The sequence below is a fragment of the Agelaius tricolor genome, unplaced genomic scaffold, assembly GCF_023055355.1.
Source record: "Agelaius tricolor isolate 1412-34295 unplaced genomic scaffold, bAgeTri1.0.p SCAF_51, whole genome shotgun sequence".
NCBI lineage: Eukaryota > Metazoa > Chordata > Aves > Passeriformes > Icteridae > Agelaius > Agelaius tricolor.
In genome coordinates this window covers 1783159-1810336 of record NW_027269311.1, presented here as the reverse complement: position 1 = coordinate 1810336, position 27178 = coordinate 1783159, and the positions used below count along the sequence as shown (strand labels likewise).

The 27178-nt window shown below is 50.9% G+C and overlaps 1 protein-coding gene and 1 pseudogene across 1 annotated transcript; both read left to right on the top strand.

Moving 5' to 3' along the window:
* LOC139604488 (zinc finger protein 850-like) overlaps window positions 1–27178 on the top strand; it is a 258481-nt pseudogene that overhangs the window by 97528 nt on the left and 133775 nt on the right.
* LOC139604434 (olfactory receptor 14A16-like) lies at window positions 6881–7810 on the top strand. The gene has a single exon (XM_071455584.1). The coding sequence runs from the start codon at window positions 6881–6883 to the stop codon at window positions 7808–7810; it is 930 nt and encodes a 309-aa protein (XP_071311685.1).

Below are 27178 nucleotides of genomic sequence, written 5' to 3'. Positions count from 1 at the left end.
TGAGAAATGGCTCATTGATTCCCGAGTGCTAAAGTATGAAGCCATCTTAAGAGATAATGGTTTAGAGCTGATCGTGAGGAACCAACTCAACCCTGCCCAGTTCTTGTATGGAGAACCAAGTCAGGAACTAATACATAATTGCCTAGAGGTTATAAAACATCAAACTAAAGGAAGAGAGGACCTAACAGATCAACCACTCCAAGGTGGAAAATGACTGAACATCGATGGATCTTCACGGGTAATAAAGGGGCACAGGGTATCGGGGTACACTATAGTGCATGAAGGGTTGGTGGCCATAGAAAAGGGAAAGTTACCTTCCAACTGGTCAGCCCAAAATATGAGTTGTGTGCCCTAAAAGGAGCTCTGGAAATATTAGCACAGAAAAGGGGAACAAAATATACAGACTAAAAATATGCTTTTGGAAGAGTGCATATCTTTGGAAAAATTTGGGAAGAGAGGGGACTATTAAATTCAAAGGGAAAGTGACTGATTCATGAAAAATTTGTCTTAGAAGAGTTAGAAACCTTACAATTACCAGAGGAAGTAGTGGTGGTATATGTTGAAGAGCATCAAAAAGGGAGCAAGGGAACAATTTAGCCAATTTAGAAGCTAAAAATGCAACTGAATCAGAGACAGAAAAACTAATAATAGTATTAACCCCCATGAGAGAAATGCAAAAAGTCCCTGTATTCAGTGGGTCAGAAGAGGAAGAACTCCTTAAAATAGGAGCCAAGAAAGACAACAAAGGGAAATGAGCAGATGGAAGGAAATAATAATAAACCCCTTGCCAAGAAAATGCTAGAAGGCATAAATGAAACAACACATTGGGGTACACAAGTGCAAAGTGATCAATTTCTAAGGGGCTGGGGATGCACAGGAATTTTCAGAATAGCTAAGCAGGTAACTGAACAGGGTGTGATATGTCAACAAGTGAATGAGAAAATGATGAGGAAAACACCCAGAGGAGGGCGAGAACTGGCCTTAAGGCCCTTTCAAAACACCCAAGTAGACTTTACTGAGCTTCCCCAGGTACAATGGTGGAAGTTTTTGCCAATGATAGAAGATTACGTGACTCATTGGGTAGAGGTGGTACCCACTGTGAAAGCCAATGCCAATGTTGTGAGTAAAACACTTTTAGAATCAATCATACCCCAATATGGGATGGCAAACAGGATTGATTCAGACTGCGGAACTCATTTCACATCGAAGATATTGCAGAAAGCTTTTCAGGCCCTGGGAGTAAAATGGGAATTACACACTCCATGGCATCCACAGAGTTCCAGTCGGGTTGAGAGAATGAATCAAACTCCTAAAAGAGCTCTAGTTAAGCTAATGATTGAAACCCAAATGTCATGGATAAAATGTCTCCCTTTGGCCTTATTAAGAACTAGAGCCCAACCCCAGTCAGATCTGGGGGTCCCCCCCTATGAAATGATGTTTGGGTTTCCCTTCCTGACCTCACCCCAGAAGGCTGCCACCCATGAGGAAGGGGAAGCCAATGCCAAGAAATAAGTGATGTCTATAGCACAAACCTTAGAGGGGCTAAGACATAAAGGGGCAATTCCTCAAACTACCACCCTGGATTTCAGAATCCATAATATTAATCCCGGGGATTGGGTGATGATTAAGCCATGGAGAGATCAGCCTCTAACTCCCCAGTGGGAAGGTCCCTTTCAGGCACTGCTCACCACCGAATCGGCCGTGCGAGCTGCAGAGCGGGGATGGACTCAGGGCAACAGAGTCAAAGGCCCAGGAGAAGAACCAAAGAGTGGACTGTAACATCCAGGCTGGGTGAAACAAGATTGACTCTCAAGCAGAGACTGAAAGGCAACCAGGAAAACACCAAGATGCCCAAAAAGCAGAGTCAAGCTTCCACCAGCCAGCTTGAGAACTGTCTTCCTGTTTTAATGGGTGATAATTACCAGCATCTGTTGAGGGGAAGTACACAAGGGACTGTAAAAGGCAATGGGACAGCTTCTTTAAGAAAATAAGACAAAGGAAGGAGGGCAAGGCCGGGTTGACCCCTTTGTTTGCTACCAAGAAGGCTCCATAGCCCTGCTGTGGGTAGCAACCCCATGGGCATGGTAAGGTAGGGACAAAAGGCCATTCCAGACCTCTGTAATTCCTCAGTTGTCCTTTAATTCAACAGGGACTGGAGGGCAGGACCGAGTTGGCCTCTGTACTCACCCCTAAGATGCACCAACTATGGGTAGCAGCCACATAGGCACGGTAGATGGGAGTCAAAGCCACACTGGACCTCTGGGATGCCCTTTTGTCCATTCCAAATAAGTGTGTCTAAGGAAAACCTGAGATTTTTTTCTCCTGTTCCCACTGTCCTTGCCTACATCAACAGATGCTGGTATGACTCATACAAGAGAGAGAGAAAAATTTTGACTCAGCTGTGTGAACAAAATGACTCATAGAAAAAGAAAGGTGAGTTTGTTATAGAAGAGTAATCCTAGGGTTGACTCTGACAATGAAGGGGTGAATGTTAAATATATGTTAAGAGAAGTTTTGTAGATGTACAGTTATCCTTCCCCTCCCCCTTGCATTGCTATCACAGGATGGCCTCAGATGTTGGGGCATTTGGGAGGGTTGGCTTGTTCCTATGGCAGCACCTGACCTCCAATCAAGGTGTGAGACAGTGATCTCCACCACTGGACAGTGAAGAAGGAGTCGATTGACAAGACATTGGGAGGGGCTGGAGGTGTGAAAGACAGAACATCCATTTTGTAGATGAGCACACAGTGACTGAATCCTTTGCTCCTGCTGCTGTATTCTTTTCTTTCTTCAGTCTTCTGCTTTATTTTGATATGGTCTTAATAAAGCATTTACATTTTTGAAAGTGAAAATCTTTTCTCACATGGGGTTGGGGAATGTGGGGCAAGGTTGTCCACACTGGGTCACCTCTCAAGGTACAACTTCACTGACCTGGCCAGACCTCCTTAGGAGAGACCTTGGATCAATATCAATCACAGAATGCTGCAATCACCTTTTGTATAATAGAAAGAGAAATAAAAGACACCCTTTGAGATAGGAATACATATTACTTAGAAGCTCTTTGAAATATTTCTCTATAACAGTAAAAGGAAATCTTCCTGCTGAACTGCTCCAGACCAGAGGAAATCAAGGCAGAGCCATGGTTTGTCAGGAGTTGCTTGATCCTAATGAGCCCCGTGGTGCATTTGAAGCTGAGTCTGGAACCTCAGGGCCTGAGAGGAGATTGCAAAAAAACTGTCCAGGAGTCAAAGTCAAAAGAAAACTCCAAAGTGTCTCAAGGCATGAATGGGTCCCACTGAGGTCCATCTCCAACACAGGCTCCTCATGGGCTCCTTGGAGGAGAGAATTAGAGGCAGAAATTGAACAAAACACCTCTCAGAGATTCAGAGTGGAAAGGAACATCCAAAGTACCTTAAAAACCTTCAGTATCTCAAGGCATTAATGAGCCCCACTGAGTGTCAGTACAAAGCTCTCAAGGGACTCATTAAGCAAATGACTGGGGCCATGATTGCACAAACTTCTCACAGAGTCTGTATCAAAAGGGAAACACCAAGTACCTTAAAATAATTGAGTACCTTGAAGCATTAATGACCCCACTGAGTCTCCTTACTGACAAAGCCTCTCCAGGGACTAATTACAGCAGATAATTGGAGGCTGTGACTGCACAATCTTTCTCATAGCATCTGTATCAAAGGGAAACACCAAGTAGCTTAAAAAACTGAAACACCTTGAAGTATTAATGAGCCCCACTGAGTGTTGTTACTGACAAAGCCTCTCCAGGGACTAATTACAGCAGATAATTGGAGGCCATGACTGCACAAACCTCTCAGAGACTCCAAGGCAAAAGCCAAAGCCAAAGTCCTTTGAAAAAGCTGCAGTCCCTGCAGGGAGCATGAAGGAGCCCCCAGGGCCATTGCTGAGCAAGGCTCCCCAGGGACTCCTTGCAGCAGATCCTTGAGGCCACTGGGATGTGGGCTAGGGGGGGATGCTGAGGGCAGCACAAGGGGCTGACAGTGCCCAGCCTGGCTGGGGCTGGGCCAGGAGGCCCCAGGGCCTCAGCACAAGGTGTCTCCTCCCAGCCCTTGCTGGCACAGACCCTGCTGAGCCCCAGGGCACCAAGACTTGGCTTCTCTTTGTCCCCACCTGTCATCACTGCCTGCAGTTCTCTGCTCTGCCTGGGGCCTGGGGACACTTGCTCAGTCGTGTCCCTCTCTGGGACCCATTAAAAGTGCAAGAAACTTTGGAGTTGGATTCTGCCTTGGAGTTCTGGAGAGGTTTCTTCAGCTGCCTCTCAGGGACTGATGTCCAGGGCCTGAGCACAAAGCCCCAGAGGCTGATTAAAGTCCTTGTGCTGTGTCTGTGCTGCTGAGCTGGGCTGGGCTCCTGGCCCAGAGGCAGCTCCTGCTCACCAAGAAGAGCTTCAAAAGCACATTTCTCTTGATGAGCAGCTCTTGTGCCAGCCCAGCAGGGCTGGGGCACTGCCTGCAGCCAGCCCGGGCACAGCCCAGAGGCACAGAGAGCTTCAATCAGGCAGGGCTGGGAAGGGGCTGAGAAGTGCCTGGGGCACAATCACTGCCAGCCCTTGGCACAGGAACCTCTGGCTGCAGGACAATGCAGCTGCAGCTCCTGGAGCCATCTCCTGCAGCTGGAACATGCCAATGCCTGCAGAGCCTGTGAGTACATTCTCTGCTTGTCTCTTGTGCAGAGCAGCCAGGGGTGCCCAGGGCTGTCCTGCAGAGCAGGGTCCTGCAGCCCAGGGCGCTGTGCTGGGGCAGGGACTCTGCTGCCTGCCAGGGACAGCTCTCAGCCAGCCCTGGCAGCTGCTCCCAGCGCTGGGGAGAAGCTCTGGGGGGAAGGAGCCGCCCTGAGCAGGGCAGGGGCTGCTGCTGAGAGGGGCTGGGTGGGGCAGGGCTGCTCCCAGCTCCAGACCAGCCTGGGCACAGCTCCGCAGGGCACCTCCCAAAGAAGGTAAACCTGGGATTGCTGTAAAGATCAGGAGCTTTCCTGAGAGTGTTTTCCATTTCCTGCTTGAAGAAGGTTGGGAATATTGGGGTGATGACAAAAAGATTTTTTTTATTTTATACAATTTTCATATATTTGTAGCTCTAGAAATTACTATTACATAGTTATAAATCTATATTTCTTTTTTAGGTCTATTAAACTTTTAATGAACTCTATTACTATTATATACATCTATAACTATAATCGTTTATTAACTTCATTATTTTCCCTAACCTTTTTCTTTGATTTTAGAAAAATAAGCTGATTGTCTAAATGCATTCCTGAAATACATATAGTATACAATACATATAGTATCCTGTATCGTCTTATTATCAGGAAGAGGACCTACAAGAAGAACATTTTGTTTTTTGACCAGAATGTGAGCAGTCATAACAAAAAGTGAAGGCAAAGAAGTCCTTGGACTTACTCCAATGGATTGAGCCAGGGCATGTAACTGGGGTAAGTGAATCTCCTATTGGATGTTCCTGTTAAATATCCTAATTAATCAACCTTAATAAATTGTTGAAATCAGGCCCCAGGTGTGCCCCATCCCCACTGGGACACCTGACAGCTTCCAATTAATGTCTGGTTTTTACTTTACTGTTCTAACACTGTTGAAAGGGAATTTTTTTCTCTTTTGATTATAAAAAACAAGGGGATGAGAGAAGCAGAGCAGGAATTGTAATCCCACAATCCCAGGACATTCTGAGTTGAAAGGGACACACAGGATCATCAAAGGAATGTTTGATCTTTTACAGGGACTGCAGAACTGTAAATTAAGCTGATCAGTGTCTCTGCTGGGAGCCTCCCAAAGGGCCCTCAGCCACTCCTCAGCCCTGCACAGCAGCAGCATCACCTTTGCAGGGCCCAGCAGGGCTCTCCTGAGCTGCCCTTGCCCAGCCGCACACAGAGCCTGCCCCAGCCAGGGCCCTGCACACAGGCAGGTTTCTGTAGGGCCCCAGCCAGGGCACGCAGGCTGGGCTGGGCTCTGTGAGCGCTGGCAGGGACAAGGCTCCTCTCAGGAGGGAATGTCGAGGCCCAGGGAGATGCTCAGGGAAGGAGAGGGGGCTGGAGAGAGCAGGGCTGGGGCAGGAGGGCACTGTTGGTGTGTGGGAGGTGCCGGGCACAGCTGGGCACGGGAACACTGTCCTGAGTGCCCGGCTGTCTCTGCCCTGCCCTCTCAGGCACAGCACCACAACATCTGCTCTTGCTTCTGCACTGCCCTGACATTGGCACTGTTATCTGCTGCTCTCAGGGAGGCTCTGGCATCTGCAGCTGAGTCAGGCACTGCCCTTGGCATTCCTGCCAGGCAGGGCTGTCCATGGCAATGGGGTGTCCAAGCTCCCCTGGCACCTGTGGGGCTGTGGGCAAAGCAGTCCATGGCAAAGGGGAATGAGCTGAGCCCCCTCCCTGAGATCCCATCATGGGCACAGCCAGGGATCTCCTTGCTGTGCCCTGCCAGGCTCTGAGCTGCCCTCCTGGGTGCAAATCTGTGCCAGAGCCTCTGGGAGTTCCCTGAATGTCCCACGGGGAAGGGCAGAGCTGCCACAGCTGAGGAAATGCTGCTGGGTTTGCCCAGGGAGCCGTGAGTGTCCTTGGCACAAGGGGTGCTGAGACCTTGCCCAGAGACCTTGAGAGAGGGTGAGACATTCAGGGATCCCTCTGCTCTGGGCAGGGTCTGGTTTATCCCAGGGTGACCCGGGAGTGTGACTGTGCTCTGATTGCAGCCAAAGGTTTTCCCACTGCAGGTAGAAGGGTGAGTGTGTCCCAGCTGTAGGCATTGTCTACAGGGAATGGCCCAGGTTTGGCTCCAAGCAGCCTCTCCTGACTTGTCACTGTCCTTTCTCCATGAACAGGTGCCCATGTGCAGCCGCAGCAAATGTCCAACAGCAGCTGCATCAGGCACTTCCTGCTGCTGGCATTGGCAGACACGCGGCAGCTGCAGCTCCTGCACTTCTGCCTCTTGCTGGGCATCTCCCTGGCTGCCCTCCTGGGCAACGGCCTCATCATCAGCACCGTAGCCTGCGGCCACCACCTGCACACGCCCATGTTCTTCTTCCTGCTCAACCTGGCCCTCGCTGACCTGGGCTCCATCTGCACCACTGTCCCCAAAGCCATGCACAATTCCCTCTGGGACACCAGCAACATCTCCTACACTGGATGTGTTGCCCAAGTTTTTCTGATTTTCTTCTTCCTTGGATCAGAGTATTTCCTTCTGACCATCATGTGCTACGACCGCTACGTGTCCATCTGCAAACCCCTGCACTACGGGACCCTCCTGGGCAGCAGAGCTTGTGCCCACATGGCAGCAGCTGCCTGGGCCAGTGCCTTTCTCTATTCACTGCTGCACACGGCCAATACATTTTCCCTGCCCCTGTGCCATGGCAATGCCCTGGGCCAGTTCTTCTGTGAAATCCCACAGATCCTCAAGCTCTCCTGCTCCAAGTCCTATCTCAGGGAACTGGGACTTCTTGCTGTTAGTGTGTGTTTAGCATTTGGTTGTTTTGTGTTCATTGTTTTCTCTTACGTGCAGATTTTCAGGGCTGTGCTGAGGATCCCCTCTGAGCAGGGACAGCACAAAGCCTTTTCCACCTGCCTCCCTCACCTGGCTGTGCTCTCCCTGTTCTTCAGCACTAGTATATTTTTGTACTTGAAACCCTCCTCCATGTCCTCTCCATCCCTGGATCTGGCCCTGTCAGTTCTGTACTCGGTGGTGCCTCCAGCCCTAAACCCCCTCATCTACAGCCTGAGGAACCAGGAGCTCAAGGCTGCAGTGTGGAGACTGATGACTGGATGCTTTCAGAAATAATAAACTCCTGGCCAATTCCTGCAAATCACTTGTAATAAAAGTTATCTTAGATAGTACATGTTGGTTTAATTTTGGAAGTTCTTTCTCTTTTTATTTTAGGTTTTTAATCTTTTCCACAAATAAATCTCATTTATAGTATCACTTTTCATTTTGTTTCTCTTCACCTTCCCTGTGACCACAGACTGTGTCAATGAGGGGCTGTGCTCTTGGTGTATTTAGAGGAACTAAAGGATCTCCCAGCAGAGTTTTCTGCAGAGATGCCCTTGTGTTGCCTTCTCTGGAGCTGCAGCAGCAATGTCTGTGTGCAGAGCTGGGGCAGATCAGTGCTGGCCCAGCAGCTGTGCCCAGCAGCAGCAGCAGCAGCACTTGGTGTTGCCAGTGCTGCTGCCGTGGCCCTGCCCCGCTGCCCTGGTGGCCCTGGTGTTGCTGCAGGGCCTGAGTGCTCTCGGGGCCGGGCACAGCCCTGGGGGTGGCAGTGCCGGGGCTGCAGCAGGGACAGGCCATGTAATATAAATCACCTTTGATGATTCCTTTGGGTTTGGTTGTGGGTTTGTTCTTTTTTTCCCCATGTTTGATTTATTTAATATTGTCCACAAAGAAAAGCCATTGGTTTTGCCATTTCTCATTTTGTTCCTCTCCATCTTTACTGTGGCCACAGACTGTGTTGGTGAGGGGCTGCACTCCATGTGGCTTTAAAGGAACTAAAGGATCTCCCAGCAGAGTTTTTTCCAGAGATGCCCTTGTGTTCCCTTCTCTGGAGCTGCAGCAGCAATGTCTGTGTGCAGAGCTGGGGGCAGATCAGTGCTGGCCCAGCAGCTCTGCTCCTGCTGGCCACACCATTCCTGATCCAGGCCAGGAGCCATTGGCCTTCTTGGCCTCCTGGGCACACTGCTGCCTCATGTCCAGCCTGCTGTCCATCAGTCCCTGCAGGTCCCTTTCTGCCTGGCTGCTGTCCTGGAACTCTGTCCCCAGCCTGTAGCACTGGGGCCAAATATCAGGGCCTGGCACTTGGATCTTTAAACCTCACCTTGTTGGATTCATCCCCTGGATCCAGCCTGTCCAAGTCACTGTGCAGAGCCCTCCGACCCTCCAGCAGATCAACACTCACATCCAGCTTGGTGACATTTGCGAAGATGTCCTTGGTTCTTTGGGGCCCCTCAGTGTCACAATGGTCTCTTGGTCACATGAGGTCCCACACTGTCACCATGGTCTCTGTGGTTCCACAAGTCCCCTCAGTGTCACAATGGACTCCTTGTTTCCACCAGGCCACACAGTGTCACAACGTTCTCCCAGATCCCTTGAGGTCCCATCGTGTCACAGTGGCCCCTTGGTTACACAGGATCCTGCAGTGTCACAGTGTCCCCTTGGTTCCATGAGGCCCCGCAGTGTCAGAACGGCCCCTTGGTTCCACTGGGCCCTGCAGTCTCCTAATGGTCTCCTTGGTTTTTCAGTGTCAAAATGGTGAAACCCCTTGGTTCCACGAGGCCCTGCAGTGTCACAATGGCATCTGTGGTTCCACGAGGACCCAGAGTGTCACGGGGCACTCCCTGGGTCCATTTGGCCCCACAGCACAGCAATGGAGCCCTGGTTCTGTGGGGCTGCACAGTGTCACCATGGTCCTCTTAGTTCCACGAGGCCCTGCAGTGTCACAATGGCCCCAGAGTGTCCCAATCATCAGAGAATGACAGAATCAAATAGGCTGGAAAAGACCTTTGGGATCATCAAGTCCAACCAATGCCCTAATACTGCCTTGTCATGCAGACCATGCCACTGAGTGCCACTGGAGAGGGACAATGACTCTGCCACCTCCCCCCTGGCCAGCCCATTCCAGTTCCCACTCACCCTTTCTGTGAGGAACTCCTTCCTATTGTCCAGCCTGAGCCTCCCCTGGTGCAGCTTAAGGCTGTGTCTTCTTGTCCTGCCCTCCAGCAGATCCACACTCACACCCAGCTTGGTGCCATCTGCACTTTGTGAATGCTGGACTCGATCCCCTCACCCAGACCATCAGTGAAGATATTAAACAGGACTGGGCCCAGCACAGATCCCTGGGGACAGCACCAGTGCCTGGACACCAGCTGGGTGCAGCACCATCCCCACCCCTCTCTGGGCCCAGCCTGCAGCCAGCTCTTAAATCTCCCAGCCAGGAGGGAACCTGCCCAAGCCGTGGGCTGCAGCTTTTCCAGGGAATGCTGTCAGAGACAGAGTCAAAGGCTCTGCTGGAGTCCAGGCACACAACATCCACAGCCTTTCCCACATCCACAGGTGGGTCACCTGGGCATAAAAGGAGCCCAGGTTGGTCAGGCAGGACCTGCCACCCCTAAATCCACTGAGCTGGCTGGCTCTGATCCCTGGGCCATCCTGTGGGTGCCCTGTGATGGCACTCAAGGTGATCTGTTCCATAACCTTGCCGGGCACCCAGGTCAGGCTGACAGGCCTGGAGTTCCCCAGCTCCTCCTGCCAGCCCTTCCTGGGGATGGGCTCACCCTGGCACCTCCAGTGCTCTGGGACCTCCCTGCTGAGCCAGGACTGATGGTAAATGATGGAGAGCAGCTTGGGGAGCTCATCCACAGCTCCCTCATCCCCCTGGGATGGATCCCATCTGATCCCATAGACCTGTGAGCATCTGAGTGGCTCAGCAGGTCCCCAGCTGCTTCCTCCTGTATTCCAGGGGGCTGTTCTGCTCCCTGTGCCCATCTACAAGCTCAGGAGAACACTTTTCCTTAGGACAGCCTGTCCTAATATTGAAAATTGAGACAAACAAGGTGTTAAGTAGCTTAGGCATTTCCTTATCTTTAGTTACTATATTCCCCACTGCATCCAATGAAGAGTAGAGGTTCTCCTTCTCCCTCCTTTTCCTATTAAATTTTATAGAAAAACATTTTTATTTTTTTACAGAAGCTGATAGGTTAAGTTCTGATTGAGTTTTCAAGTATCAACTTTTCTTTCTGCATAACCTAATGACATCCTTAAACACTTCCTGAGTTGTCAGTCCATTTTCCCCTTTTCCCACAAAAGCTCCATGCCCTGCCAGGCCAGCCATTTTCCTCACTGGCTCATCTTTTGCCACACTGGGACAGGCTGCTCTTCCCCCTTAAGATTACTTTCTTTAAATGTGTCCAGCCTTCCCAGCCCTCCTTGTTTTTAAGGGCTGTTTCCCTTCAAAAATCAGAACCCAATTTGGTACTCCCCAGATCTTCATCCTAAATAGGCCAAAGTCTGCCCTTCCTAATTCCAGTGCAGAAGTTCTGTTGCTGCCCCTCCTTCTTTCACAGAACACTGAAAACTTGATTATTTCATGGTCACTGTGCCCCAGGCAGCCTCTGAGCCCCACATCTGCCCCCAGCCCTTCTCTGTCTGTGAACAGCAGCAGACAGAGCTTTCCTTGGCAGTGGGAGTGCTACCAAAAATTTGGTAAAACAGAAAACTCTTTTTGACCCCAGTGTAGCATTAAGAAGCAGCATTCTTTATTCAGCTGGATGCACGGGGGAGAGCTCCTCCCAAAGCCGTGCAGGCTGAGTACAGGAAAGTTTCTGTTTATTTTCTGTATTTTACTCACATATTCATTGATTGTCCTGGACTGAACACACATATGATAATCATTTCCCCAAAATCATTAACATATTCCCCCTCCCCTTTACCCATGTGTTCCTCTGCCCTGGGGGTCTCTCTGGTGGTCCCTGGTGGTCGTGGAGCCCAATGTTCCAGTGGGCCTGGCTGAGCTGGCAGGACTCTGAGGCTGCTGAACTTCCAGTTCCCCTTCTCACACAATGGGCCTTGTGTGGTTTCCATAGGCCTGGGGATGTGGAGAACAAGCTCCAGGTGTCAGCTCACCTGGTGTAGGCAATTGATCATCTGGTAACATGAGGTCACAGAGTGGGCTATGACATCACAGAGTGGGTTATGTGAGGTCACTGATCAGCTATGGCATCACAGACTGACTCTGTGACATCAGAGACCAGCTGTGTGACATTAGAGAAGGGGCTGTGAGCTCACAGAGCAGGCTGTGACATCCCAGAGGGGCTGTGTGCCATCCCAGCAGGGCTGTGTCAGGTCACTGGGTTGGTCACTCGGCCCCAGCTCCCCCTCACAGTTTCTCCCAACAAGTCCAATGCTGTCCATGCCCAGCGGGGTCCCTGTCCCCCGGGATCCCCCCGGCCCACCTGGAGCCACAGCCTCCACCAAAGGATGTTCCACAGGATCCACCCCAGAGCCTGACATGGGGACAAGGGGCCAGGGCTGTGTGACCAGGACATCAAGGACGGGGATTATCCAGGTCACTGTGGCCTGGCTTGGGTTGCCCAGGGCAGGAAAGATGTCTGGCAGCTAGAGCAGGGTCTGGGAAGGGCCTCCAAGGTGGGGCTGGAGCCCCTGGGCTGTGAGCAGAGGCTGAGGGAGCTGGGCTTGTCCAGCCCAGAGCAGGGAAGGCTGAGGGGCTCCTCATCCCAGCCTGGCAGTGCCAGCGAGGAGGGGATGGAGAACACAGAGCCAGGCTCTTCACCGGGGCCCTGGTGGGAGACAAAAGCCAATGGGTGGAAGGGGAAAGAGGGGAGATCAGCCAGGGCAGGAGGAGATGAAATGAGTCAGGCTGGTTTCAGCATTTCCTCAGCACCAAGAGCAGCCTGACCTCCCTTCTCCATCCACCACTGACAGCTTTGCAAATCAGGAATTGTTGGAGCTGTTTTGCCCCCACTCCAGGACGAGCATCCTGATACAAGAACTTAATTGTTTTTATGTTTATCACAGAACCATGCTTGTCTAAAATTAATTTTAGTATGGAAATCACTTGTGAATGGTGGACTCATCAGGCACTGCTGGGACGTTGCACATGGCTCAGGGAAGAGCGTGATTGTTATTAAATTGTGTCCTGTTCAACTATGGTCTGTTGGCCATGAAGAGAAACTTTCTGTGCCTCTGAGTCTCACCAGTTCCTGACCCCCAAAGGACACAAACCTGATGAGTTGTGGTTCCCACTCCAGTGGTGGCACTTGCACCTCCCTCCACAGCCAGAGCAGAGCTCCCTTGTCCCAGAGAGTCCCTGGCAATGCAGGGATGAAGGAAACAGGACAGGCTGTGGGGATCAGGGGCGGGGCAGAGCCAGGGACAAGAATGACTTTTGCATTGGATGGAGCTGTGCCTCCCCTTGGCTTTGTTGGCTGACAAGAAATGAACATCCCTCTGTGTCCTGGGCAGCTCCTTCTGCAAGGAAAGCAGGTGGGAGTTGGAGCCAAGGAGCTGAAAGCTGCAGGTGCAGCCTGGGCTGGAGGGAGCTCAGATTTGCACAAGGCTGCTCTGAGTGCCAGGGCTTGGATGGGGGAAATGGTGGGGTGGGGGTAGGGACAGAGTCTGATTGATTGTCAGCCAGGAAGGGTCTTGATATTCATATCCATTCAAACTGCATGAGGAGGTACTTGGATTCAGTGTCAATTGGAGATTGCACAAATCAATAAATTAACAGGAAAACAAAACTAAACAGTACCTAAACAATCTTTTCTCACTGTCTTTTTAAATATCAGGTATTTAGTTTGAATACACTACTGAGATCTACTTAACCACAAGGGATTTGGAAATTAAAATTAAATTATTCCCAGAGGCTTGGCTTGTTCAGGTGTTCTGAATGTTCATGAGCCCTGGGACACTGAATTCCTGCACTGAAGAGCTGAAGGCTGAACAAGCCTCTGGAGCAGGGAAATTCAGCAGCAGCCTCCAAGTTGCTGAGGATGTCAGCAGCCCCCAGTGAGGCCATCCCTGCCCAGAGAGCGTGGGGGAATGGGCAGACAAGGAGAGCGTCCCTGGGGCTGGGGCAGCACAACTCAGAGGCACCAGCGGCTCCAGCTGGGCAATGGAGTGTGGAATGTGGCTGGGAAAGCCCTGCCTGGGCTGGGCCAAGCAGGACACAGAAGCATCTCCCAAACAATTCTCTCAAGAAGACAATTAAAAGGAATTAAAGTTGTTTGTGTACTCTGAATTGGACTCCCTGGAGAGATACCAACAAAGATTCTCAGGAGCTCAAAAGAACAAAACAGGCACTACTGGGAGCTTGGGAAAATCAGAGAAACTTTGGCAAATGGTTTATTATGACACAGTAGTGGTTTTAGTTTGTTAATTTAAGATTTTTCTAATATTGAGATTTCTTAATCAATGTATTGATGAGTGTGGTGAGTTTTAGTGTTGGTTAATTATTTATGTATTTATTTTGTTGTGAGATAGGATTACGGGAAAGGTAAACTAGGCCTAACATTTTAAGAGGGTATAAAGAAATTTTTATTAAAAATAAATTGAAAAATAAAAAAGTAGTAAGAATTAAAATAAACCCTTTAGAACACTTTTTTTTTCTTTATAACTTTTTCTTTTTACTGACAATGTAAAGTAAGTAAACTTAAAATTTCTAGTTCGTTTACTATTTCTAGAATAGTCTTTTTGTTAGTTTACTTCGGGAGACAAGTTTTGCTTGCTAAGTTTATGGAGATTTTTTTAGAAGAAGAAAAATTTTTTTTTTGTGTTTCTTAATTCTATCATGGATAACAGTTGTCTGGGGAACTTTGTTCTTGTGAAGTTGTTTTTATTGCTACAAGCTTTTTTACAGCTTGTAGATGGGCCATGTCAACTTATGGGATCTTGTTTTAAAGATGGATTCTTTAAGGGTAAAAGTTTTTATTTTTTACTTTTAAAATTATTTTTATCTCTGGGAATAGAGATCTTCTCTTGGGAATAATGGATTACTTGGATTTTTTTTCCCTCCTGTTTAAACTTTTGATGAAATTACAGTTATTTTAACATTTGTTTATTTTATTATGGAGGGGATTTGTTGATATTAATTGTAATTTTTTTTTAAGTTTTTTGTGTTATAAAGAAAAAGAATTTTTTCATTATAGTTTACAAGAGTATTTTAGTTTTAAGATTAAGGTATTTTTTCTTCTTTTTTATTTGGGATTTAATTTCTCCTTTACTGACTTTAATGGTTTTATATATATGTTTTTATATGCTGGTATTTTGTTTTTTTCTTTTACTCGATGGAGCAATGAAGTATTGAAAGGATTAACACCTGACCTGCCAGTAACTTGTGGTGGAAGTTGCGGTTGGGTTGTGTTAGGATTGGTTTTATGGTTGGTTTTGGGGTTTTTTTTGTGTTTAATTTTAGTTGTAGGGTTATTTTGTGTGGGTGGTAGGTTGTAGGGGTTTTTGGTTTTAGTTGTGTTGGGGGGAGGGGACTTAATGGTAATATTTTAATGGTTGTGACTGGCTCTGTTCTGGTTGGGGTTTTGTAGCCTCTTTTGTTTTCCTGTTTGGGAGTTGTTGGGGTTTGGTTTGGTCAGAATGGGGCTGATGGGGGGGACAGCCTGGGGAGGGGGAAAGGGGCTCAGCCCATGGCAGGGTTGCTTGGTTTGGTTTGGTTTGGTTTGGTTTGGTTTGGTTTGGTTTGGTTGAGATGGGGACCAGGGCCGGGGCCTGCTGCTTCTTTGTTGGCAGGAAAAGAAAGAGGAGGTTCCTGGGTTTTTTCATCTGTAACATTTGTGTTTCACAGGGCGTGTTCAGTATCTCAGTGGTTTAACAGATTGTCAGTGACACAAAAACTTTGTATTATGTTTTAAAATTCTTCTCATATCAAACTATGACAAAAATTAAACCAACAAAAACAATTTTCAAAGCATTGACTTGGCCCATTCAACTTCACAAACTCTAAGCCTGTTCAATTTAATGTTAATCAAAATTTACAGGAGCACAGAAATAGAAGAAGACACAGAAAGAGAGAAAGACAAGAAAGATTTAGAGAAGCACACACAGAGCGACCAACTCCTGGATTCCAGCACTGTTCAGATGGAAATTCCAAGGGGATCCAGAGTCAAGATGTGTGCTTGCCTTGTGGTCAGCCTTCAATACCCCTTGGTCTCCCTGGGCCCTTCCCCCAGGTGGGGCTTGGGCTCATTTGGTCCCTCAGGAGCTGGGCTGGGGCTGCAGAGGTGGCTGTGGAGCATTGCCTGTGCTGTGCCAGGGACTGGCAGCCACTGCTGGGCTGGGATAGAGGCTCTGGGGGGATTGGGCTTCCAGGGCAGGGCAAGGCTGGACCTGACCCTTCCTCCCCCACACACAAAATGTTTTGAGCCAACAATCTCCTCCAGTCTCTCACAACAGGGAATGTTGGAGGTGCAATCCAAATTCTACTTATGGGTGTCTGGAGGAGAACAGTTCTTTCCTATAGGAAGGAAAGCAGAGTCCCAGTGTTTGGAAGGCAGGTGAGAGCCTCACTAGGCCAAGGTCTGGCAGACTTGTCAGGAATGGCAGATTTTGTCTGGGAGCAGTTGTTGGATTTAGGGAAAGTGGAACCCAGTCTTGGCCATGGATGCCTGAGAAGCAGGACAGTTCTTTTCCATAGGAAGGAAAGCACGCAGCCTTCCCCAGGGTTTAAGGGACAGATGGGAGGTGACCCTTGTGAAACCATTCCAGCCAGACTTGTCCTGGCAATATTCCTATGGGAACAATCACTGGATATAAGGAAATTTAGAGGTGAAATCCTAATTCTGGCCATGGGTGCCTGGTGAAGAAGGACAGTTCTTTTCCATTGGGAAGGAAAGCATGGAACCCCAGTGCTTCAGCAGCAGATGAGAAGAGACCTTCGACATGCCAAGGTCAGCTGGACCAGTTAGGTGGCCCCTGGGGGGCCAAACCAGCCAAACCTGTTCCATGTTCTTTTGGTTTTATGGCGCCCATAGTGTCACAATGGCTCCTTGGACCCATGGGGCCCCGCAGTGTCATAATGGTGACTTGATTCCATGGGGTCCAGCAGCGTCACAATAGACCCTTCTTTCGATTGGGTTCCACAGTGTCACAGTGGCCCCAAGGTTTCATAAGGCCCCACAGTATCACAACGGTTCTCTTGGTTCTGTGGGGATTCCCAGGGTCACAGTGATCTCACTGATTCCATGAGGCCTCACAGTGTCACAATGCTTTGCTTATTCCATGAGGACCCACAGTGTCACAATGGTCCCTTGGTCTCACAGGGCCCCACAGTGTCACAATGGTCCCTTGGTGTCACAGTGCCCCACAGTGTCACAATGGTCCCTTGGTCTCACAGGGCTCCACAGTGTCACAATGGTCCCTTGGTTCCATGGGCCCTGTGCTGCTGCATTCCCCCCTGCCCTTCTCAGGCCGCCCTGCCAGCTGAGAAATGCTCCTTGGGGCTCGGCCTTGGCCAACAGCCCCTGGGCTCAGCTCCTCTGCAGCTCATCACAAACACTGTCTGCTCCAGGCACTGCTGCTGCCCAACCAGCTCCTGCTTTCTGTAGGAGCAGCCCTGGGAACTGCTTTTGTTCCCTCAGTGGCACAACATCCCTGTTCTCACCCTACCAAAGAAAGCTGTTGGTGCCAAGTGTGGCCAGGATGACTTAACCTTACCTACATTGCCTGTAGGTAAGGTTAAGTCACAAGATCTAAGTGAAGTCTAAACACTGCTAAGAGTTGTTGTTTTCCTTAGTTGTTATGTTTAATATAAGTTATAAGATGACTTAAATACTGTTAAATGTTAATCGTCTGTTAAATTGCAAAGACATAGGTTATAAGTTAGATTAAATCCTGCTAAATGCTGTCCTTTGCTAAATTTTGAAATTTAAGGTATCAGTTAAGGTTAAGGTATAAGTTAAGTCCTTTTAAGTCTGAGCTCTGTTCAGCTTTTGGACTGTATTCCTTTCATCCTTGCTCTCACTGTCCTTGTGTCACACACACACACACACAGGGACAGTCCTCAGTTCATTTCTGGTTTGGTTGCCTGGATTTTTTTTGCTTTTGTTGTTGCTTTGTTTCCTTGGTGTGCCTGAAGTGTCCAGTCAGGAGCAGAGTGACTCTTGCCAAGGAACTTTGTGCTGCTGTCCCTTAATATTAAATCTGGTTTTTGCTGATCCCTTGCTGGGGATTTTTTCAGCGCTCTCAGCCCCTCGTTGGTAGCAGGGTGAAGGAGCCCTGGCCCAGGCTCTGGCCCTGGGGGACACGGGGACGCTGCCAGGGGGTCCCTGTCCCCCTGTGCCACCCCCAGGGCCCCGGCCCCCCGTCCCCGTGTCAGGCTCTGGGGTCGATCTCGTGGAACATCCTCTGGGGGAGGCTGCGGCGCCGGGGGCGGGGGGACCCGGGGGGACAGGGGACCCCGCTGTGCATGAGCAGGGTTGGACTGCTCTGGGGGGAACTGTGAGGGGGGCCAGGGTAGAGTGACCTCCCCAGGGACCTCACACAGCCCCTGTGATGCCACACAGCACCTGTGATGTCACACAGCCCTCTCTGTGATGTCACACAGCCATCTCTGTGATGTCCCAGTGCCTACCCTGTGATGTCACCCTGTGATGTCCTACAGCTGTACTATGATGTTTCAGAAGACTCTGAAATGTCACAAAGTAAGCCTGTGATGTCACTGTCTCTTGTGATGTCACAGCCTGCTCTATGATGTTACACAGCCAGCCAGTGATGTCACAACCCACTCCCTCATGTCACAGAGCCACCCTCTATGATGGCAGGATCTGCTCTATGGCCTCACACACTACACTATGATGTCACAGACATCTGTGTGATGTTACAAACCCCTCAGTGATGTCACAAAACCCTCTCTGTGATGTCATACTGCCACTCTGTAATGTCACAGCACGCACTCTGACCTCACAGCCTGCTCTGTGATGTCACACAGTTCCCTCTATGATGCTGTAGCTGCTCAGTGACCTCACACAGCCCAATCTGTGCTGACACACAGCCCCCTGCTGACATCACAGCTGCTCTGTGCCTCCATGACACAGCCACAGAGCAGCTGCTGTGACACAGCCCCCTCTGGGACATGCCACAGACCCAGCCAGTGCCGAGCTCCTGTGAGCTCTGTCTGTGCCCTGCTGGTGTCCCTGAGGGGCCCTGGCAGTGCCCCAGCCCTGCTGGGCTGTGCCCAGGAGCTGCTCCTGGCCAGAGCTGTCTCTCTGCAGCTCTGCTGCCCTTGCCAGGAGCTGCCTCTGGGCCAGGAGCCCGGCCCAGCTCAGCAGCACAGACACAGCACAAGGACTGTAATGACCCTCTGGGGCTTTGGTGCTCTTTGCATCAGACTCAGTCCCTCACAGCATGAACAAAGAACTTCTCAAGAACTCAAAGAGAGGTTTCTTGTGCATAAAATTGATCCTTCTGAGGGACAGGACAGAGAAAGTGTCCCCAGGTTCCAGGTAGAGCAGAACACTGGTGGCAGTGATGACAGGTGGGGACAAGCAAGGCAAAGGTGTCTCTGGTGCTGAGCAAACCTGCGCCTCTGTCCCTGCAGGCTGTGGGCATCCCCCGGCTGCCCCACCTGGCTGGCCCCTTCCTTTGCTGACAGCTCTGCCTCCTGCCTGCCTCTGCCTGCCCACACAAAGCCTTGGGCTGCTCCAGGCTCCTGCTGGGGGACGTGCTGCACCACAGCCCTGCCCTGGCAGGGAAATTCCTTTCTCCTGGTGTCCACTCTGGGCCTCCCCAGCTGCCCTCGGTGCTATTATGTCTTCCTCAGGCTCATTCCCACTAGGAAGAAAAGCTCCAGCCTCTCTGAAACCACCCTTCCATCCCTCCCAGGCTACCCCTGTTCTGTCCTCAGTCTCCACCCCACTGACCCCAGAGCCATCAGCCTCTCCCTGCCGGTTTTGTGATGAGGCCTCAAAACCCCATCTTGGGAGATTTTTTACTCCTCTCCAAGGTCTGTGAAAATGGAAAAATAGAGATCAAAGTTATTTTCTTCCAAATCTTGCAGTGACAAAACAAGGGTCAATATCTCTAAGCTAAATGAGGGAAGATTTACATTTGTTAGAACAGGAAATATTTTGCAATTATGAAAGTGACATGAAACTGCAACTGTTTTTCCAGAGAATTGGATGCCCCATCCCAGGAATTGTCCAAGATCAGGAGCTTTGTGCAACCTGACCCAGTGAAACCCTCTCATCCCCAAGGACAGAATTCCTGCCGTGTGGGTTCTCTGATGTGCTGGGTGCCCTCACAACGCTTCTGGCCAGAATGTCTGCTGAGGGCAGCCAGGCTGCTGCAGGGGCAGTGACCTCACAGCCATCACCATGGCAGCCCTGTCCCCTGGGCCTGGCTCTGCCCTTTCCTCTGGCCCTGCCTTGGCTCTGCTGGCATGAAGAGTTTTGTCATTGATATCTTGTCCCCAAGGTGCTGGGGCCAATGGCTTCCCAGTCAGGCTCCTGGAGCAGAAGTGGCTTTTCAGAGGCCAGCCAGGAATGAGCCCTGAGGCAGCAGCTCTGCAGTGGTGGCCACCAGGCCGGGCTGCCAAGGGAGGCTTCTGGCCATGGCCTGCAAGCAGCTGCTGCTGCCAAGGTGCCTTTGGTGCCTCAGGCTCTCCCTGGCACAGCTCCCAGCACGGCACTCTGCCCTTGTGCCCGAGGCCTTCCCTGTGCTGGGGCTGGCCTGGGGCTTTTCCTGCAGCGGGACCTGCCCTGCTGATGGCACAGGCAAGGCAGTTCCTGCTGGAGCAGGAGGCTCTGCCTGCAATGGGCTCCAACAACTCCAGCAAGGCCCTGTTGACTTCAAAATTGCTGCCTAGAGCACGATATTCTAATAATTGTTATAGCTCCTGTACTGTGGAGTAAATAACTGTGCTAGTGATCTTTCCATCTGATCATGATCAGAATCAATCAGAGGTGTATTTATACTAATTTATCTGGTATTCTATCATTAATCCTGTAGGACAAAATGTGTTAAAGTTCAATTTCACCTGTCCAATGCTTTCGACCTTTGACAAAGTCAGGGGCAGGAATGTGATCCAGCCGCTGCCAGTCTCCTCTCTTAGAAGGAATTTGAGAAGTCTAGGGGTCCTGCAGGGATTTGAGAATCCATGGTGGCTGTTGGGTGTCATTTCTCCACCTCATGTCTCAGAAGGAGTTTCTCCACTAAAGAAATAAAGCTTTCGCCTGAAGCTCCCACTGTGCCCATGACAGGAACCCCTGTGAGTGTCTGGGACATCCCGGCGCTTTGGAAGCCTGGGGACTCCTGGGATGTCACCGTGGAGCCCCCATGAGTGCCTGTGACAGATGGGTGTCTTTGCAGCCCAAGGTGCCCTGGGATGTCACCATGGAATGGCTGTGACTGCCTCTGACCACAGGGCTCTTTACCATCCCCAGAAAGTTCTGGGAGGGCTCCATGGAGCCCCTGTCTGTGCCTGTGACATTCCAGCTCTGGAACAGCCTGGAGACTCTTGGAAAGTCCCCATGGAGCCCCTGTGAGGGTCTGTGACAAATCTGATCCTTAGCAGGCAACCATCACCAGCCCCCTGTTGCTATGGTCAGTTTCCATGGCAACCATCACCAGACCCCCCTGTTGCTATGCTCAGTCCCTTGGCAACTCCATGGAGACCCCATGCCAGGGGTGGTTGCCATGGCCACCAGGGCTGGCACCAACTGGGATGCTCAGTTTCCACGGGCCAGGCTTCAGGAATGGGATTCCCCAATTTCCTGCCCCCACTAAAACCGCGCTGCCCTCGCTGCCCTCCCGCCTCCCATGGAAAGCACAAAAGGCAAAGATCCTGGGGTGGGATAAGAACAAGTTATTGGTAACAGCAACGAGATAAGGAACAAACAGAAACAAAAACAAGATTGATAACAGAAGGGATAAATAAAACTGTTTACAGGGAAGATTAAAACACAACTCACTGGGTCTGCCTGGCCACAATTTCCCCTGCCTGGAAAGGAGACCCTTCTCCTCACTGAGGGAAAGAGAGACACCCTTTCCTGCCCCTGGCAATGACCTGAGGTGGGAGTGAATGTAATGACAGGGCCATGGCCAGACCATCATAGTTTTCAATCCCACATCATATCATCAGCAAAGGCAGGAAAAGGGACAGGTGTCTTCCCAGCATGGATTACAGGGAACATGGATCCCCAGGACTCTTGCCAATGTGGGCCCTCTAATGGGAGATGAAGCTGGAGTGTGCATGAAGATCTTCCTGCAGCTGGGGCATTTGCAGGGCTTCCCTTACTGGTGGCTCCGTTGGTGTCTGGTCAAGTTAGAGCTGGTGGTGAAGCTCTTCCCACACTGGGGACACTTGTAGGGCCTCTCCGCAGTGTGGATGCGCCGGTGGGTGACGAGGGTGGAGTTTTGCTTGAAGCCCTTCCCACAGTCAGGGCAGAGGAAGGGCCTCTCCTCGATGTGAATCTGCTGATGGCAGAGGAGATCAGAGCTGGTCCGAAAACTCTTCGGACACTGGGGACACTCGAAGGGCCTCTCCCCAGTGTGGATGCGTTGGTGGGTGATGAGGGCAGAGCTGCAGCTGAAGCCCTTCCCACACTCCCCACACTCGTGGGGCCATTCCCCAGGGTGGATCATCTGGTGGCGGATGAGGTGGTTACTCTTGCTGAAGCACTTCCCACACTCCAAGCACTTGTAAGGCTTCTCCCCATCATGAAGCTGCTTAGGGACCACCAGCTCTGAGCTCTGGCTGAAGCTCTGCCCACCTTCCTGGCTCAGGGTGGGTCTTTCCACCTCAGAGCACCCTGGGCTGGGTTTGGAGCCCTTCCTCCTGTGGAAACTCTGGGGCTTTTCCTCCACGTTGGAATTCTGCACTGTGGAGCCACTTAAAATGGCCTCTTCATGAGATTCTGCTGTGGGGATTTTTCCTCCCTGGTCTCCATCCTCAGCCCCTTCCCTGGGTGAGGAAGGACAAGGAGAGGATGGGATTTGCCTCCGTGCCACAGGGAAGGGGAAGGAGATCCCCCCAGTGCATCCCAGGCAGGATGGGGTTGGCAGCAGGGTTGTCCTGCAGCCGGGGCTGTGCTGGGCTGGGAGATGGAGCAGGAGAGAGGGGGAAAGGGGCACTGACTTCCTCCTCACCTGCCTGGGTATCCCAGGGCTCCTTCCTCTTCCTCACAGACTCCTCCTCCATTGAGTCAAGGTTTGGGAATGGGAAATCCTGTTTCGGGGACCAAACAAAGGCTGCACACATTGTCTTTTGTACAGAATTAAAGGGAAACCTGGGGGAGAGTCTAAACCAGGATGACAATTTAATAAGAAAATGAAGGCAATGATACAGAAACACAGCTTTAAACTGTCAGAGTCAGGATATAACCTGACACCCTGTTGCTGGTCAGGGTGGTGGCTGCAGTCCCATTAAATGGTGGCTGCAGTCCTGTTGGAGTGATGAACGTGATTCTGTCCAAGCAGTGATCCTGTAGAAGGGTCTGGTCTTCCTCTGAAGGTCCAGGGGTGGTTCTGGAGCTCTTGTCCTCTGGGAATCCAGTAGGCAAGCTGCTCCTGGTGCTGCAAGGCTCAGCTTATATCCAGGTAGGAATGCTTGGATCCTCCCCCTGGGCGGAGCATCCCACAATGGGATGATGGAATTTTATCAGCCCTGCAGTGACACACAATGGCCCATTCACAGCAGATATCTCCCCTGGAGGGCGTTATCAGGGCTGAGTCATGGAAGAGATCAAGAACACTGCCCCACCTGTTTCTAGCAGTTGATGAAGATGGCGATTGAAAACATGCATTGGGTTCCATCTTACACTGCAACCTGAAACAGTGGGGGAATCCCTGCTCAGGGGGTGAACACCACCCCCCTTACCCAAACTGGCTCAGGTGTAAAACCCCCACCCCGGGAAGGCCACACACACAGGGGACAATGTCACACTTGCCCTGCCCCAGGGGAGGTCTCTGTCCCTGTCACTCTGTGGCTGTCTCCCCTTTTCTCTTTCACAGGCCGGGGGCTGTGCCAAATCTAAGAATATGTTTTTTCTTTGTCCCTCTCACCTTTGTGACATCCACACAGAGCTTTCCCTTCCTTTTCATAATCTTTTCATAAAACAGGTATCACAATGTATTGGGCTGAATTTCTACTTTTCTTTTATCAGAATGTGCCAGCAGCTGAGCTAGGGCTGTGCAGGACCAATGGATTTTGGAATTGCCACAGAAATGCTTCTAGTGTCAGTTTATTAAATTTTGGGATTTGTTTGCGTTTTCACCACAAGTGACTTGTGGGAAGAGCAAATTCAAGGCATTTTCTGTAGAGTTAACTTTGATTTTTGTCAAGAAACAACTTTACTTTGCCCGGTGTCCAGGGGATGCTCAAGGGGTCTCTGTGCCTCTCACACTGGGGGATGCTTGGGAATGGCTTGGGAGGGTTGTCCCTGTCCCTGTGACCCCAGGCCATTCCCCAGGGGTCTCCATCATTCTCACCCCAGGGAATGCCTGGGGGGTCTCCCTCCCTCTCTCCCCTGTGCCAGGGGGTGCTCGGGGCAGTCTCTGTCCCTCTCAGCCCAGGGGATGCTCGGGGCTCTCGGGGGGATGCTCGGGGGGTCTCCATCCCTCTGGCCTCAGGCAATGCCTGTGCAGGGCTGGGCACCAGGGGCTCTGTGTCCCTCTCACCGCTGAGGCTGCTCGGGGCTGGGGGGGCTCTGCCACCTTCTCACCCCTGGGGAGGCCGGGGGGGTCTCTGTCCCTCTCAGCCCTGCTGTGACCCCACCCAAACATCATCGGGGTCACAGGGACAGAGACACCCCCAAAGCCCCAGAAGGGCTGAGCCTGGGATTTGCTTTGGGGCTGAGGATTTAGGAAGGGTCTGGAATTGGGGCTGGGGTTGGAGTTGGGGCTGAGATTTGGATTAGAGCTGGGATTGGGGTTAGAGCTAGACATGGGATTGGCTTTAGGGCTGGGGTTGGGATTGGGTCTGGGGCTAGATGAGTTTGGGACTAGGATGGGATTAAATACAGAACTGTGAATGTGGAGTGAGATTGAGACCAGGATCAGGGTCAGGTTTGGGACTGAGCTCACCCAGAGCAGGACAGTGGGGATGTCACTGTGAGAAGGTTTGGGGAAAATCCTGGTTTGGGGAAAAGCAAGGTGTGAATGCCTTGGGTTGGGGATTCCTCCCACCGAAGTCCATCTCTAGAAGTCACCTGCTGTCAAAAAATCAAAGGTGAATAAAAAAAAGCTACCAGGGGTTTCCCATTTCCAGTCTCATCCCTCAGGGGTTCTGGTGGTCCCCCATCTCAGGGCTGCTGGGGATCCCATGGGTCCTGGATATTTCCCCTCTCCAGGGTCCTGCTTAGGGATTCTGGGGGGTTTTGGGGTCCCAGGGTCCCCTTCTCAAGCCTCCCCTCAATCCAGCCACTTGGGGTTCCCCCTTCTTCCCACCGCCCTGTCCTGGTTTAGGGCAAATTTGGTTGAAAACCCCCAAAAGGAGTTTCCTCTAGAATGCAGATTCAGCAGCCCCACCCTCAGGCAGTTCGGGAAAATATTTCCTTGGAGAAAAGTGGAAAAAAACTTTATTTACCAGGCAAAGCATTCACCAGCACAAAAATTGAACAATATTTAGCAATAAAACCTCCTGCTGCTTCAAAATAGATGAGAAACTCCACAAGTCCCTCCTTGGGCTGTAGCTCAGTGCACTCAGTCTCTTATCAGTCTCTTATCAGTCTCTTATCCGTCTCTTATCAGTCCCTCCAGCACTGGAAATGCCTTGGTCCACGCCCGGCCAAGTGGGCCACAGGTGGGAGCTGTCAGTGGTGTTCTGGGTGTTCAGTCCAGAGCAGGTTTTAAACAGCTCCAAAGAAAAAGAAAAACCACAGTCCAGGCAACTTCTCTGCCTCAGAGAGCTAAAAACTAACTAAAAGCAAAGGAGAGCTCTGTCCTGCCCTCTGTCCATCCAGGAGCTGGAATGTGGAGGAGTGAGTGCAGTGTCTGAAAACAAACTGCAGGTTCTTCCTCCTCCCCTTGGCTCTCAGAACCAGCCTTAAAGGTGCAGAACTCATTTCTGGGCTAAAGGGACCGATGGGGCACGAGCATCATGAAGTCACCCCAGGACGCGCCCCTGTCAGGGTCAGGGGGTCCCGTCCCCGCCTCATCTCCGGTATCGCCCCTTCCCCTCTCCCCGCCCCGGGGGTCCCCCGTTCCACAGCCCCGGCTCTCACGGGGATCCCCAAAACCAATGTCCCGCCCCGTCGGTACCAGGCCATCCCCACGTGGACCCCCCGGGACCCTCCCAAGGGGCGATCGCGGCTCCTCTGGCCCCGAAAAAGCTCCTCTTAGGGAGCCCGGAGATACCCGGGGCTCGAGTCCGGGATCTGCCGGCTCCGAACACTCTCCAAAAAAATCCTCCCGGAGACCCCTGGCTGGAGTTATTTGGGAATTTAGCTACTTGCGCTGGGCTTCTTGTAGGACTTTCAGCAGCCTTGGGTTCCTCAGCTTTGAGTAAATGAACTTTATCAGTCAAGCGGATATCATTTGCTCCCTCTCCTCCTGTGATTTTAACAAACTTTTCAAGGAAGGACAACAAAATATTTTCTTTACGCTCCAGACACGCAGCAGCTATTTTCCTCATAATTTCTCCCATAAGTTCCACAGGAGGAAAGAGGGACTGTGTACAACTTTCTGAGAGTTCTTCCAGAAAGAGCCACAACCTCCTAAGTGGAGGGAACCATGCTGTTGTCAAAGGCACTTGGGGTCAGAGAAACAGTGCCTAAACTCACTGTGCCAAAATAGTCTCGCAATCTCGATAAGAAAAGTTTCAGAGAGATGCCTCCACCTCAATTGAGGTGCTAGCAAGACCAAATGCAAGGTGGATTTTATTAAACAGTAAATGTGAGGTAGAGAGAGAGATGGAAAGAAAGAGAAAAGGGGAGAGAGCAAGGGAGTGACAGGGACAGAGACCTCCCCTGGGGTAGGGCAAGTGTGACATTGTCCCGTGAGTGTGTGGCCTTCCCGGGGTGGGGGTTTTACACCTGAGCCAGTTTGGGTAAGGGGGGTGGTGTTCACCCCCTGAGCAGGGATTCCCCCACTGTTTCAGGTTGCAGTGTAAGATGGAACCCAATGCATGTTTTCAATCCCCATCTTCATCAACTGCTAGAAACAGGTGGGGCAGTGTTCTTTATCTCTTCCATGACTCAGCCCTGATAACGCCCTCCAGGAGAGATATCTGCTGTGAATGGGCCATTGTGTGTCACTGCAGGGCTGATAAAATTCCATCATCCCATTGTGGGATGCTCCGCCCAGGGGGAGGATCCAAGCATTCCTACCTGGATATAAGCTGAGCCTTGCAACACCAGGAGCAGCTTGCCTACTGGATTCCCAGAGGACAAGAGCTCTAGAACCACCAGTGGACGTCCAGAGGAAGACCAGACCCTTCTACAGGATCCTGCTTGGACAGAATCACGTTCATCACTCCCACAGGACTGCAGCCACCATTTAATGGGACTGCAGCCACCACCCTGACCAGCAACAGGGTGTCAGGTTATATCCTGACTCTGTCAGTTTAAGGCAGTGTTTCTGTATCATTGCCTTGATCTAAATTTTCTTATTAAATTGTAATTCTGATTTAGACTCTCCCCCCTGCTTTGCCTTCAAACCAGTTCAAAAGACAATGTGTGCAGCCTTTGTTTGGTCCCC

Coding starts and splice junctions, on each gene's coding strand:
- LOC139604434 (XM_071455584.1), top strand. CDS start 6,881: ATGTCCAACAGCAGCTGCATCAGGCACTTCCTGCTGCTGGCATTGGCA.